The sequence below is a fragment of the Ammodytes marinus genome, assembly GCF_949987685.1.
Source record: "Ammodytes marinus genome assembly, chromosome: 22".
Taxonomy (NCBI): domain Eukaryota; kingdom Metazoa; phylum Chordata; class Actinopteri; order Uranoscopiformes; family Ammodytidae; genus Ammodytes; species Ammodytes marinus.
This window is the reverse complement of record NC_137226.1, coordinates 19,889,574-19,904,247: the sequence shown is the minus strand read 5'-3', so window position 1 is coordinate 19,904,247 and position 14,674 is coordinate 19,889,574. Positions and strand designations below refer to the sequence as shown.

The 14,674-nt window shown below is 41.4% G+C and overlaps 1 protein-coding gene across 4 annotated transcripts in view; it reads right to left on the bottom strand.

Annotated features, from left to right (window-relative positions):
- Positions 1-14,674, bottom strand: part of osbpl8 (oxysterol binding protein-like 8) — a 117,772-nt gene that overhangs the window by 36,446 nt on the left and 66,652 nt on the right. For all 4 annotated transcript variants that reach the window (XM_080051038.1, XM_080051040.1, XM_080051039.1 and 1 more), the window contains 2 exons: positions 12,231-12,267; positions 8,984-9,160 (listed from right to left, as the gene is read on the bottom strand). In XM_080051038.1, coding sequence (XP_079907164.1) covers positions 8,984-9,160; positions 12,231-12,267 — 214 coding nt within the window. The remainder of the gene's footprint in view (positions 1-8,983; positions 9,161-12,230; positions 12,268-14,674) is intronic.

Genomic DNA, 14,674 nt, shown 5'->3' with positions numbered 1-14,674 from the left:
TTATTTTCCAGGATTGGGGGGGGCATGCAATACCTACTGGTACCTACTGATGCCTCCCTCAACATTGTAGTCTTTTAAGAGGTTGTTGTGTTAATAATGGCATTCAATTTCTTAATCACTATCCATATTAATAGCTGTGAAATGTCCCTTAAAGACACTGTATGCACACACTCTGCCTCTTTCTAATCACACTAATTTAATCTAGTCTTTATCACTCAGGCAATGCAACTTTTGATCTGTGACTGCTTTGCATGAGACTGCACACACACTTGCACATTCAATCACAAAACACAAGCTATAATGAGGACAGAAGGAAGCACTTTACCACAACAGCGCTCAGTTGACCCTATTGTATTCCCCCAGACATTAACCAAAAGAAAAATGTCAACTAGAGAGACTACTTCCAAAAAAATTGCTATAATCATAATCCAATATGCATCTCCATGCTATTATAATTCACAATTAATTTATTCAGCTATTACAGCTGGGGAGTCATCATTCTGAAAAAGTCTGCAGAGGTAACTAAATGCTGCCTTGAAATGTGCGTTTTTTCTGAGTACTGTTATAAAAGTGCAAAAGGCAATTGTGTTTTCTTTGACCGAGTATGTGATTTAATTGCTTTAGTGGCAGAAATATGTGTCGCACTAAGGATATAGTTTTTGGAAATGTTATCTCAATGGTGCAAATCCAACTGTATTTTTGGGAATAAATGTGGCTTAGAGTCAGAGCAGCTGATAAGTTTGGATATTTGTCAGAATCCTTGGAGAAATTGAGTTCATTCACATAACCTAAGTATCCATTTTATGCCTCTCCTTTTTAATTTTTATAAAAAAAATAATCTTGTTAGTTGTTGCACTTAAGGCCGTAAAATAAATGAAATGCCCAGGCTTGGCGTTGGGTACTGTTGAACCTTCCATAGTCCACTGGCATTTGTATCCTTTGAGCTGACCTTTCCTATTTTGACCCTTTCATTCCAGCCCTTCAAAAACCTTAAAGCATTCTCCTGGCATTATACCAAACCTTGCCACCAATGGTCCATAGAGACATTTCATCCACGATAGCTTGGAGAGGTTAACAGTGTTATACCTTCCACAAAAAAAACTGTCCCTGAGCTAACCGATTAATAAAAATTCTGATAAATCTGCAGCTCTCATGGCTGGACTCGAATATACTTTAATTAACACAGATAATTAGAATGCTCTGAATGTATGAATCAGATCCCAGACCTAATTAACCTGCTGGCACAGGATAATTCCATTTCTGTTGGCCCAGTGGAATTTGAGAAGCGTTTGCTAAGTATAGTCATCATCTGGGACATTTTTCAAGATATTTCCAGCAGGATTGGCCCTTGTTTAAGGAGCACTGACTTTGGCAAATCATAACCTAACCACATTCACTTAAATAAATAGGTTTAATTCATAGCCCATATTCAAGCATGACTTTAACCTATTGTAAACATTCAGTCCAATTTCAATCTGTAATTCATCCCTGTGTTGTGCCTTCCTATACAAACAGTTTTTGCCATCTGCGTTCCTGATCATTGTATGCTTCACGTTTTCAAGTTTCAAGTTTTATTGTACTTTGTGGAGCCATCAAGTGTAAAAATGCAACTATTGTTTGGTAATTAGCCCTTGGCTGGACCTGCCGGATGGAGTTACAGCACGTCCACCAGCTCCAGTGCTTTATGTATCAGGTGAACTGGTGTCTGGTATAACGAGTGCTGACATGCCTAACAGGCTAGCACAGGGGTTCACTTTGAGGAATAAAATGATTGCTAGATTTGCATCCTAAAGATTTACCTGGTCTTGGACACCTTCCAGTACCCAGTTTTATTAGCCTTGCCAGTGGGCTCTAGAGATAGTATGTCAGTCAGTAAGGTTTACTGCTTTGGCCAGAAAACAAAATATCTAAAGACTATTGGATGGTGTGAATTTCCTTCAAGAGAACAATGATGGGAAACAAGCTTTCTGAGCTAATATTACAGGAACACGGATGGGAACACAAATGTAAGGACAAGAGGACAACATTTTTGCTTTGTAGCCATTCACAAATTATATAGAGAATAAAATATTTTGAACAGCTCAAAGAAACAATCGTGTTTACAGACAGACACACTGACCAATGACATGCAATACATCTGACACCATGCAGTGTAAGTGATACACTGCAGACGGTAGGTCACATGCAGACATCTAGTTTTACAAACACGCTATGTGTGGAGACCCTGTAAGCCGGGGATTAGCTCTGCAATAAAGAGGCTTTTTGAACCCTGGCCTGCAGGCATCTTTCACTGTATACCTCTTCTCCAAGTCTCACGGTAAGAACAGTCAGGCACTCAAAAGAATCACAAGCCTTGATTCCATCCACATGCCAACTTTGGTCATTTAGAGCCATTTTACATTGTGATCTGTGATCTTCCTTCTATCCTCATGAGAGGCACCTTACATTGACAACACACACTTAAGAAAGCGCAATATAGAAAGCCACAAGACAGTACATACACTTAACCTCCCTGGAAGAGATTTTGTGTAGGACCTAACCTAACCCTCACAGACGCGTCAAGCTCTACCTAATCAACTGTTACTAATTTATACTGTACCTTGCTTTCTTTCAGGCTAAAACTAAAAGAAAAGTGTCCCAAGGTCAAGTGCTGACAGGACTCTAATCGCCAAAACCCCTCCTGCTTTAGATCCAGACTGTGGCAGTCCAGGCAAGCCTTGGGCCTTCCGAGCAGAGCTCAGACCCTGCGGCCGCGATATTCTCCGCCATCTTCGTCCAGTCCTCCTTTAACTTCCACTGACACTTTGCTATCTACAGTGCATATCTCTCCTGGCAGGCCTCATCCCTCATAGCGCCCAGGCCTCTCTTGGGGGCTGATTCACTGATTGGATGAGAGCGTAGACGGAAGAAGGAACGCTGTATTGGCAGTGGCTGAGGTTCCAGAGAAAACCTGCCCCCTCCATGTTCGTTAACTCCCGTCTGACAGAGCATAATCCCCGAGGCTGAGCTTAAATCCTTGCTGACCCAAACTGCTCTCTTGCTTTTAATTTCTCCCCTCAATTCAACTTCATTACCTTTCAATTGATATCTTCTCTGTATTTCTCCATCTTCGTTTCATTTTTTTGTATTTAAAGCCATTTCTCAATTCTTGAAGTATGTCCTCTTCATTATAATTTTACGGCGGATGTGGCTAAGCAGTAAAAGCGGTCTTCGGCTGATTGCAGGGTCGGTGGTTGGATTCCCAACCCAGGCAAGACACTGAACCCCAAATAGCTCCCGATGATAGGCCTGAGCCCTGCATGGTTGCTGCTGCCATTGGTGTATGAGTGTGTTTGTGTGAATGGGTGAATGAGAGCCAAAACAATGTAAAGCGCTTTGAGTCTGAGGAAATCAGTGAATAGGCACTCCATTATTCTTATTCTCCAGCGAAGGAAGACTTTTTTTTTTACCTGGAAAGAGGACAGCGAGTCAGTGCAAGGTGGTTAAGGTGAGAGTTGTTTCAAGGCCTAATGAAGAAGCCTTGTCAGACGAACTCTAGGCTTTATTTTTGTTCTCACTGTGTCCTTAAGAGAAGGCAGCTTTCTTGGCAGCCAGACCATGGACACTCCAGCTGCCTAAGGATTACTGTAAAAAACTGTTTTGCTACTCTCCATTATAGTCTGACCAATACTTGATTTATTTTAAGCCAATGATTTATATATTTTACAGTAAAAAAAACAATAAAAACAAATCATATAATGAAATATCAAACTTGATAATTGTGATTCACAAGGTATAATAATACTAGAAAGAATATAAGATTTACAATAGTGTCACCATTTTTCTTTGTATGCAAAAACCTTCTGATGCTAATGTTAGGTTCTTTCTAAGAAAGGGTATAGGAAGAAACTCTATGTTACATAAAAAAGGCTTTTAGAGAGCATTTCCTAATGCATGCTATAATGTGAATTGGTCAGTCAGAGGTGAAGCACTTCACTGATTGGGTACTTTTCAAATGTAATTATCTCCGACAGAACTAGGAGAATTATCCTCGAGAAATCACGTTTGTTGTTTTCTGAGCATCAAGTGACTAAAATGAGTCTCTCGCTCTTCATAATCAATTTTCACGCCTAAGATGTGAATTTACACACAACTCCTACAATCGTCTATTCAATTCAGAAATAACTGCGTCACTGCAACTCTGACTTAAATTAACTCCATGATAAAACAAAGTCAACAAACAGTCATTATTTACTGCACCTTTCAATATAAAAGATAGTCCTGATCTTTAAACATTGGTCACGACTAACAAATAGAAGGCCCACCGTCATCCCTTTGACATTAGTTGAAGGAAAATATGTTGCCATGGATACCTATTTTGGGCATACAGGGATAGCCAAGGGTGAAAAATAAGCTTTTTAATACCATCTCACTGACGCTTTCTTCACGGACAGCCTTTAATTCATTCTTGTAGGTATGTGCTGTTGCTGTATTGTGCCGACTAAACACATGCAGTGCACTCTGAAAATTATTAGTCAAGGTATAACAAATACTTACGGTATCACCTTGACAATACAGTGCGCACGACAGCTGAAGGACAATTACACAAAGGGAATCTTTTACTACTACGTTAGTGTATTGCATGACGAAAAATCGTATTCTTAATAAATACATAAATAACTACACCCACAGTCAGAAGTCAGTTAAGAAGAACAAGCTTTTAAAGAAGTGACATTTGATTGTGTTGTAAGTACACCCACACATGCACAGACACATACAGGTAACACACTGACAAAGTGCCATAGAGAGTCAAACAATTTAATGTGTGATGTGTTGTGTGTGTAGGTCAAACAATGGGGATGTATTTTTGGGGGATGCTTTTCCTACTCCCTCTTGTGGTTGCAAAGAGTTAACATGCAAATGGATTCAACTTGTTGTGGCAATAAATATAAAATGTAATTCTAGAACAAGCCAAATGTTTCATAACCACGTTTAAAATTCAAGCATTAATGATTTACATGTTTGAAATGATGCACTTTGATTATAAGGTTGGATATTTACACTTGAATTAGTGCAATGAGTGCTGCAAACCTGCAACTTTCCTGTTGTTCATTGAATCTGGCAGCAAAGACATGTCCTCACAGCTTCACATTTATGTTTCACATGTGTCCTGTGATTCCGGTGAGATCCCCTCTACCAGGCAACATCAGGCTGAACACTGTTAACATGTTTGACATGGTTCACTTCACATAAATACAAATCAGCTGGTGAGTTTTGAAGCTTGTATAGCTGGTCCAAAAAAAAAAATTTAAATCCCCATTCTCGCAGGGCTGTCATAAAACAAAACCTAGCTATACCAAACTTTAAACAGAACAGATACTGAGAAGATGCACAAAGAATCCACAAGAGAGCGCTGTAACACAAGCACAAGGTAGCGGCAGCATGAGGGGTGATGTAAGACCATAGCCAAATTCACCCTTGAGCTTATTTCTCCACAATTATACACTCTCTATTTGATCTGTTCCTCGTCTGCCGTATGACTATTTTTAGATTGCAAAACATGTCACTGAAACAAACTGAGAGGATTTCCAACCATGCAGCCAGATTGTGATGACCTCTTGAAATGACAGAGCTTGAGGGTAACAGGCTTTTATAGAATCAAGGGTCAGAGGATCAGGATATTAATGATGAACAACAAACTAAGTACACATGATGATTTAAAAGCTCTTTCGCCCCATAGCTCATACACTGCAGCCATTATGAACTTCAGGGGTTACGATCCCCCAAAGAGTCTTGTTTTGTCACAAAGTGCATTTAATGCACCTATAAACATCAACATCACAGCGTTACAGAGAAGCCTGCTCAGGTTTGTGGGTGTGCATCAGTACACAGGCAGGCTGGGAACTAGTGATTGGCCAGTGAGTATTAGTCATTAGGCCTTTTTACATTGTCCCTGAAAGCTGGGAATGTAACTGCTTTCTTCTGCATTGCCCTGCAGTGTAAATGCTGCCGACACGGAAAGGTGTAACAGATCGTTCCGGCAATTTTACTATCTTTGAGGTGGTTAGATTCCAGCAACACTCTCTGTTTGAATGCTTAGGGCGTGGCAAGTGTGACGTTTTTAAAAAGTACTAAATGCCCGACCACAACCGCAAGCTTGATCCAGTGTAAATGCACAAAGCTGGCATATTAGCGGATGGTCGTTCTGGAATCCCTGTGTAAAAGGGACTATTGTTTCTCAACCAGGAGAAGGCGGTGTTGTGAAAAGGTAAACGCTATAACACTGTCAGCTGGTCCAAGGCTAGAAATGTCCACTGTCACCAGTCTGCTATTTATTGTCTTTAAGTGTTAATCTTAAATCTAAGGAAACATAAAGCCAGAAAACAAAGACAAAGTGGGATGAAGTAGGCTCAGGATATATGCAGGTCTCTAGACAGTTCAGTGGGTTCAAACAGTTAGTGTGTGTGTGTTTGGATCTTTGACACAGCATGTTTACATGTACGGCTTGTAGCTATTGTTTTTTATCTGGAGCATTGTACATTCAGAAGCAGTTTGCCCATGTTCAGTGGGATGGTTGCTGCTGCCGCACTGATCCAATGCTGTGACCTTTCAGTTATGAGACAGACGCTTCGACCACTCAGCAAACCAATGAATATTCATATTCATGTTTTATCAGGACAATGGCTGAAGAGGTACTGGAGTTCTGCTTTCAACATCATCTCATAGAGCTAGTATTACCAAAAATGAAAAATAAAAAAAAAATAAAAAGAACAAAGTTTTCATGGGAACTTTAATCCCATCCTGTAGACTTTTAAAGCAATTCCTTATGCTGTCATAAGGGGAGATATATCGGAGTGGTTTATTTGACCAAACATGTTCAGAAAGGTGGAGGTGGAGAAAAAGAGAGAGGGTTGTTTCTTCTTATACTTTGGTAGTCTCTCGTCACAATGGGGGGACCCATATTGGCCGCGTTTCCCAGATTCGTTAAGAGCCTCTTTGGGCTAAGTACTTCTTTGGAGCGCTCTTAAGAACGCTGTGAAAGAAGAATGCGTTTCCCAGATTCGTTCTTAGCGAAAGTAGCTCTTTCACTAAGACGGAACTGTAAGAAGGAGCTGACCCACTCTTACAACCTTCTTAGCGACCAAATCGTCAGTGATCATGCCGCGTCAGGGAAATTTATTTCCTCCACTTTTCTAATAAAATAAAACAATGCTCAATGCGGACCACTGGCGCAAGAAACATAGAATAATAGTAGAGATTTTTTTTTTTAATTAATTACACGTTTACGTTTTCCACTCACAGAGTTTATAGTACTACACATAAAAAAAAATCAACAACCCTGTGGCATATCACAGATATCAAGGAAACAGATTTAATTGAACTCAGCTGAACCTCATTGAGAGCGGCTCCACCTGCTAAAAAGGCGTTGCCAAAGTCCACGCGTGTGAGAAACCATGGCTGTAATACAACACATTCACTTCTCCCCACTGGACGTGCTATCAGACCGGGCCGTCCAGGCAAAGTACCGGCTGCCCCGTGCGGAGATCCAACGGCTGATCACTCTGGTGTCTCCACACATCCAGAGCAACCCGCTGCAATTTTCCCTTCAGCCCGGAGATGCAGCCCCTGGCTGCGCAGCGTTTTTAGGAACATATCAACCTCTTCTGAGGTCCAACAACCCCAGTCCCTACCTCTTCACCACCAGTCACCAAGCACTGATCACTAAACCATAAACCCACAACCACCACATCACCCATATCAACTATCAGGCCTGAAGGCTGAAATAAATAAACAGAACCAGCAGATGTAGGCTACATATAACGTCCTGCACACTATGATTATTGCTGCAGTGTCCGGGTGCTTTACCTGAAAGTCTGGCACTGGAATGTTAAGGAAGTATTGTTGCATACAGTATGTGGGAGTATAGTGTCCACGTTTCTGAGGTGACCATGTAACAAGTGGGAAATTAGCGGCAAAACATGCTGTGTTGAAAGGGCGCACAATTCGCATACGTCATTAACCTACGCTTAGATAAATTACAAATTGCCTGGGACTTTTTGTTGCTAGGTTTGATACCATTTCAATGCAAAATTATCCACATAATACATGGTTGAAAAGGAAACCGAAGTAGTTTATTGAAACCATAAGGGGGAGGGGTTACTCAGCGCTGTCTTTACTGGGCGTCTGCATCACCTGCAACGAAGGGAGATTGATTAGTGAAACCTTCGCACTCTTCCTTTTTGTTTGGTTCTGGAACTCCTGCCACTTCTTCCTCACAGCACGGCTGTCACGCAGGCCACATGGGCTGGAGGGGGACATATTTTCGGCTATGGCCTGCCTAACACGGTTCTTCACCGTGATGTTCTTTTTGCCCCTTGTTCCCCCGAATAAAACTCCCTGGCGCTGCCAGACCTAGTCCACTAAGACGCCCATCTCCTCCGCGGTAAACGACGGTTCCCGCTTGTTTCTTTTGCTGCCGCTTTCTTCCATTCTCACATGTGTGTGCCTATATCCACAGGGTAGGCCTATATATGCGCTAATGGGCTTGATTACTACTTGGATACACTTGTTGCCACACACACACCCGTACCCACACACGATACATGCGTAGCCTAATTCCACCAGTGTGGGGGAGACCACGGGGCGCTGTGTGTGACTTATGCACTGATAAAGAGGTGGGTGATCGATTCGCCTGGCATCGATTTATTCAGTTTCAGCACCACCGCGGTGGACAGCTCCCACTAAAGAGCTTCTTTCGCTTCATCTTACGGCTTCTCCAAAGATGGCACTTAAGAAGCCATCTGGGAAACACCCGTATCTTAGTTCTCCTTCTTAGGCGAACCCTTCTTTCGACCCTTCTTTGGTCCCAAAGAATGATCGAATCTGGGAAACGCGGCCATTAATGGTGAAAACCCATGGAAAAGTGCATTTTGCACAAAAGGTGACCTTTAAAGCCTGCCTACTTGCAAGAAACTGTGGGGTGCAATGGAAAACTGTATCTTACCGTGGGTGTAGCTGAGGCCAGGGCTGAGGTTGGAGGGGCTGGTCAGGTGTTCCTTGCTGGGCGTTAGGAGGCCTATCTCCTTCTCCTTCTCCCTCTCCTTGTCCCGCTCCTTGACCTGGCGCTGGCTCATCCTGCCTGGGGTCAGAAGGAGGCTGTCATCCCCGCTCACTACGGCAGCTACACAGAGAGAGAGCGAGAGAGAGAGAGAGAGAGAGAGAGAGAGAGAGAGAGAGAGAGAAATAAGGACATTAGACAAAAGACTTCTCACTTCACATCATCTACAGAGAGCCCTTTTGTAGAGCCTTTTGTATCAGCACATTTCGAAAACCTTGAAGAATTGTGTTGAATAGAATAAAGAGGTGTGTTTCATGACAGCTGATAACCCTTATCGCTCCACCTTGTTTTCCTCCTGCTAATACATGTAGAGCAAGTGGGCGTGTTATTCCAAGGAAATGGGAGCATTCGACGGTTGGCTGAGGACCAAAATAAAGGTATGAAAATAAAAAGGCTATGAAACAGACTCTCCCTGGTTTTGTTATACGGTAGCTGCTAATAGCACACCACACCAAACCCAACAATGTTCACATTATGACAACATTAGTATGACAACATTAGTATGACAACATTAGTAGTGAGTTGTGAGGAGATTTGGGAAGTATACATTACATGGAACTTATTAGGTTTATCAGGCAGAGAACATTTTTAGAAGCCCAAAAGTGAAGACAGGTTAGTTATTATACACCTTATTTTTATTTTTGAAACAAGAATAGGGGCATTTATGTTTTTTTTTTATTATTGTTTTTCAGACCTGCGTGATTAATATGATTGCAAGACAAGTAAAATGCATCCCCAAAGCCCTGTCAGAATACTGTAAGAACCCTTTAAATAACACACCCTACTAGGTTCCAATATCAAACTGATTATCTTTTTTTATTGCACAATTAATTTTTTCAACTGGATATATTACACAACAAAGTGAGGCTTGGTCTCTTTTGTCAGTGGATTTTGGATGAATTGCAGATTATGCACATCGCAAAAACACACATGGTAACAAAGATACTATATAATCCATTATCATAATCCATTGACATCGGTGCCAGTATGTCCTATCAGACACCGGTGTGTGTTCAGCACTTGAATTGTTGTGGACGATAGCTTAGTACGTACATATGTGTATACAAACTGTGACACGTTTCCAACAGAAAACGTGACGGGGGGGAAAGAGGACATAGGTGGACAAAAACACACATGTAGCCAAGTATACCGTACATGGTGACACTTTGCAAAAAGACACTGCTATCTCACAAGTGTCACAGTTAAGTTTTAAGGTTTGAAACTCCACAATAGCGGTGAGAAAGCTGATAAAGACACTCAAAAGAAGGTCTTGGCGTTTTCTTAAGGATGCAGCAGTGCTACAGACAGACGGCGTATACAATTTTAAAAGCCTAAAAAGTACAAAGAAAGCCCCAAGCAAAATGAATACCAAAGAGACTTTCTGCTCTATGACAGACTGCAGTTAGTGGTTTATTAATGAGGGTAGTAGGTAGACCTTTCCTGGATGATTTAAAAGTGCTGGCAAATAAATGTAACAACCCTAAGAGTAGTTTGAGCACAGACACAATACGATGAGAAAAATTAACACATGTAGGCTACAGTGGCTTGAAAAAGTATTCATCCCCCTTGAACTTTTCCACATTTTGTCACTTTAAAACCACACACGTACATTTATTTTATTGGGATTTCATGTGATAGACCAACACAAAGTGGCGCATAATTGTGAAGTGGAATGAAAATGAAATATGATTTACAATTTTTTTTATAAATAAAAACTAAAAAGTGTGGCGTGCAAAAGTATTCAGCCCCCCCAGTCAAAACGTTGTAGAACCACTTATCTATGCAATTACAGCTCCAAGTCTATTTGGGTATGTCTCTACCAGCTTTGTACATCTACAGACTGACATTTTTTTTTCTTCTTTGCAAAATAGCCCAAGCTTCAGATTGGATGGAAAGCGTTTGTGAACAGCAATTTAAAAATGTTTCCACATATTCTCAATTGTATTTAGGTCTGGACTTTGACTGGGCCATTCTAAAACATGACTATGCTTTGATCTAAACCATTCGGTTGTAGATATGGCTGTAAGTTTAGGGTAGTAGTCCTTCTTGAAGGTGAACCTCCACCCAGTCTCAAGTCTTTTGCAGACTCTAACAGGTTTTCTGCCCTGTATTTGGCTCCATCCATCTTCCTATCAACTCTGACCAGCTTCCCCGTACCTGCTGAAGAACAGGACACCCACAGCATGATGCTGCCACCACCATGTTTCACGGTGGGGATGGTGTGTCCAGGGTGATGTGCAGTGTTAGTTTTCCACCACACATTGGATTTTGCATTTAGGCCAAAAACTTCAAGTGGGGGGGTCCTGTTCTTCAGCAGGGACGGGGTCGGGGAAGCTGGTTAGAGTTGATAGGAAGATGGATGGAGCCAAATACAGAGCACACAACCTGTTAGAGTCTGCAAAAGACTTGATAGTGGGGTGGAGGTTCACCTTCCAGCAGGACAATGACCCTAAACATACAGCCAGATCTACAATGGAATGGTTAGATCAACACATAGTCATGTGTTAGAACGGCCCAGTCAAAGTCAGGAGCTAAATACAATTGAGAATATCTGGAAAGACTTGAAAATTACTTTTCACAGACGCTTTCCATACAATCTGATTCTGAATCTGAAGCTCAAGCTATTTTGCAAGGATGAATGGGCAAAACTGTCAGTCTGTAGATGTACAAAGCTGGTAGAGACATACCCAAATAGACTTGGAGCTGTAATTACAACGATAGGTGGTTCTACAACGTATTGACTCAGGGGGGCTGAATACTTATGCACGCCACATATTTCAGTTTTTTATTTATTAAAAAAAAGGAAACCCATGTTTCTTTTCCTTCCACTTCACAATTATGCACCACTTTGTGTTGGTCTATCACATGAAATCCCAATAAAATAAATGTACTTGTGTGGTTGTTACGTGACAAAATGTGGAAAAGTTCAAGGGGTATGAATACTTTTTCAAGCCACTGTAAAAGAAGATTTGTGACAAAATTGTTGAAAAGGGATGCAATACTATTAGCTTTTTATGCTACTTGAAACACACACACTCTTTAATGCTTTATCTACTCCATAATACCATTCCAAATCCTTCCCCAGACTGTGTGCACGGCCCTTAGCCCAATTTCTGAAAGGTGAGTGGCTTACCGGAGGTGGCATGGTGCTCTCTCAACTCTGCATGTTGCTAGCAGGAGACAAGGTTGAAGACAGAGGTACGATAGGGTGGGGGGAAAAAGTGAAAGTGGGGGAACAGAGAGTGAGGGGGATTGAAAAAGTGTGTGGGAGATACAAGGGGGTGAAGGGAAGACGGGCGTCCGTCCACCGTGTGTTGTTGACCAGGCAGTGGTAGGTTTGCGTGGGGCAGGATGGGCGGTAGTGGAGAGCGTCAGCAGCAGTGGGAGAAGCCGCAGCGACACACGACAACCACGAATAATACAAAAGAAAAAAAAGGAGACAAGAGACAGGAAACAAAAGAAAAAAAACAGACATTAGTTCAACCAAAAAATGTAACGTGAGACACAACTTGACACAACTGGAAAATGATTGAGGCAATGGCAGGGAAGATGGAGGAATGGGTAATACAAGATGATTGAAATAACTGACTACTACCCATACTAGTTTACAAGAGCAAATGCTTACATGTTGACTGACATGACACATATCCATTCATTCTCTAACTAAAGCAATACTGAAACATATGTTACACTTGTCCTTCATTATCAGATGGAAGCTGATTATACCACCAAAATAAAATGTACTACAGTATGCAACTGATATATTCATTAATCATCTTTTTCTTTTCTAATTTGTAATTTAGTCTCTATAATCAGAAAACGTTCTCCAGAGTCTACAGCCATCCAAGTGTCTCTGAAGCTGTACTTTAACACTAATTCAAAATGTGGCCACATGATGGCACTTGAGGAAAAAATGAAGAAACGCAAGTAATTACATTTCATCCTGATGGGGGCATGAATGTGCATACAGAATTGAATTTTAGTCAATTTAATAGTTGCCATTTCACTCACAAATGTCACCTTTATATTTGCACTAGAAGAAAAGTCAGCGGATTACCAAAGTCATTATGGCACATGCATCATTTGGGAACCAAAAATGACTGTGCAACATTTTGGGCCCATCCATCTGGCAGAGACATTTCACTGGATTAGTAAGACTTTGCCCTGGCAGTGGTGCAAAAATAAAAGTCAGGGGATCACAAGAGTCATTAGAATTCATCCCCTCAGCACCATTAGTGTCTGGACTAAATTGCATCACAGTCCATCCAATAGTCGTCCATACATAAATCTAAAACTCATGGTGGCACTAGGTCAATAGTCTGGGGTTGTTGAAATGGTTTAGTTTGGACCATATATAAAAAGGTTTGGACTCAATTCAAGTACTGGACCATCTCTTTAATCTAAAAAGGTGGATGCACTGTGTCTGCAACCTGAAAATGAATTAAGTCCAACCCCACAGAGTAGCAATATTAGCTCTCCCTTGCCAGCTGTTTATCTCTGGCCCCAAACAATTCCCTCCACCTGCTCTTGTACAGCAGACGGCTGCAGAACTAAACAGCTGGACAAAAATAAACAGGCTCCAATCACATTTGCTAACCAAACGCTATCCTCTGTCCTGCAAGCAACATATCAGCAGCAGGTGAGCTGCAATCGCACTGATTCTGTTTAGTCGCACACTCAATAAATCAGTATGTTTACATGCACAGTTTAGTACAACTAAGGTTATATACCGACAAGGCCAATTAATTGGACAAATGTCATTGTCCCTGTATACAAGCACGGTAGGGGAATCGATTTATTGACCAAAGTATGTCTGACCCCGCTTGGATAGGTGGCTTTCAGGGACCCTTTTTTGGTTGACCTATTAAGTTAGGGGCAAACTTGTTAGGGAGCAGATAACAAACTAGTACGATTACTATCCGACTTCCAGGTCAAAGACTCCCAAACACATTATCTGGCAGTGTTAGTTTGAATAATCAAATTGTGTATGATTTCATTTCGGACTAACATGTTTACATGTATTTTAAAAGTCCGGTTTCAGTCTGACTAACACAATCAATCGATTTTCTTTAACATCGTAAAAACGTCTCTCGGATACAAAATGACAATCAATCCCAAAGTTTTCTTAATCTCTCTATTCTGAGGAAGATGTTCGGCTTTCAAAATGATTTACGTGGAAGTGCCCATTTATCAAGATCTTAACTGACTCCTGATGGCAGGCAGTCTGTAAGGATGAAGTGGAGAGCGTGGGTGGCAAAGTGACGTCACACCTGGACCGAAATGCAATAATCTCCAGTCAGACGGACGCGCAAAATCAAGTTGTGATTGGCTAGAAAGCTTGAGAGCCACTGTCTGAGAGGATAGACAACAGTAAGAGCTGCTTACAACAATAAGGCGGGTAGGATTTGGGAAACTGTCAGTGGAAGTCAAAGAGGTCAATTAACAAGGCTTTGTGGAGGGGCAGCAACAAAGTGGGTTTCTAATTATAATCTTGGCTCAGCTCATTTACATCACAGTGAGAAAACACACTTACACTTTTGGGTCAATAGTTCAGGGATTCAAATCAACAATCTTTTG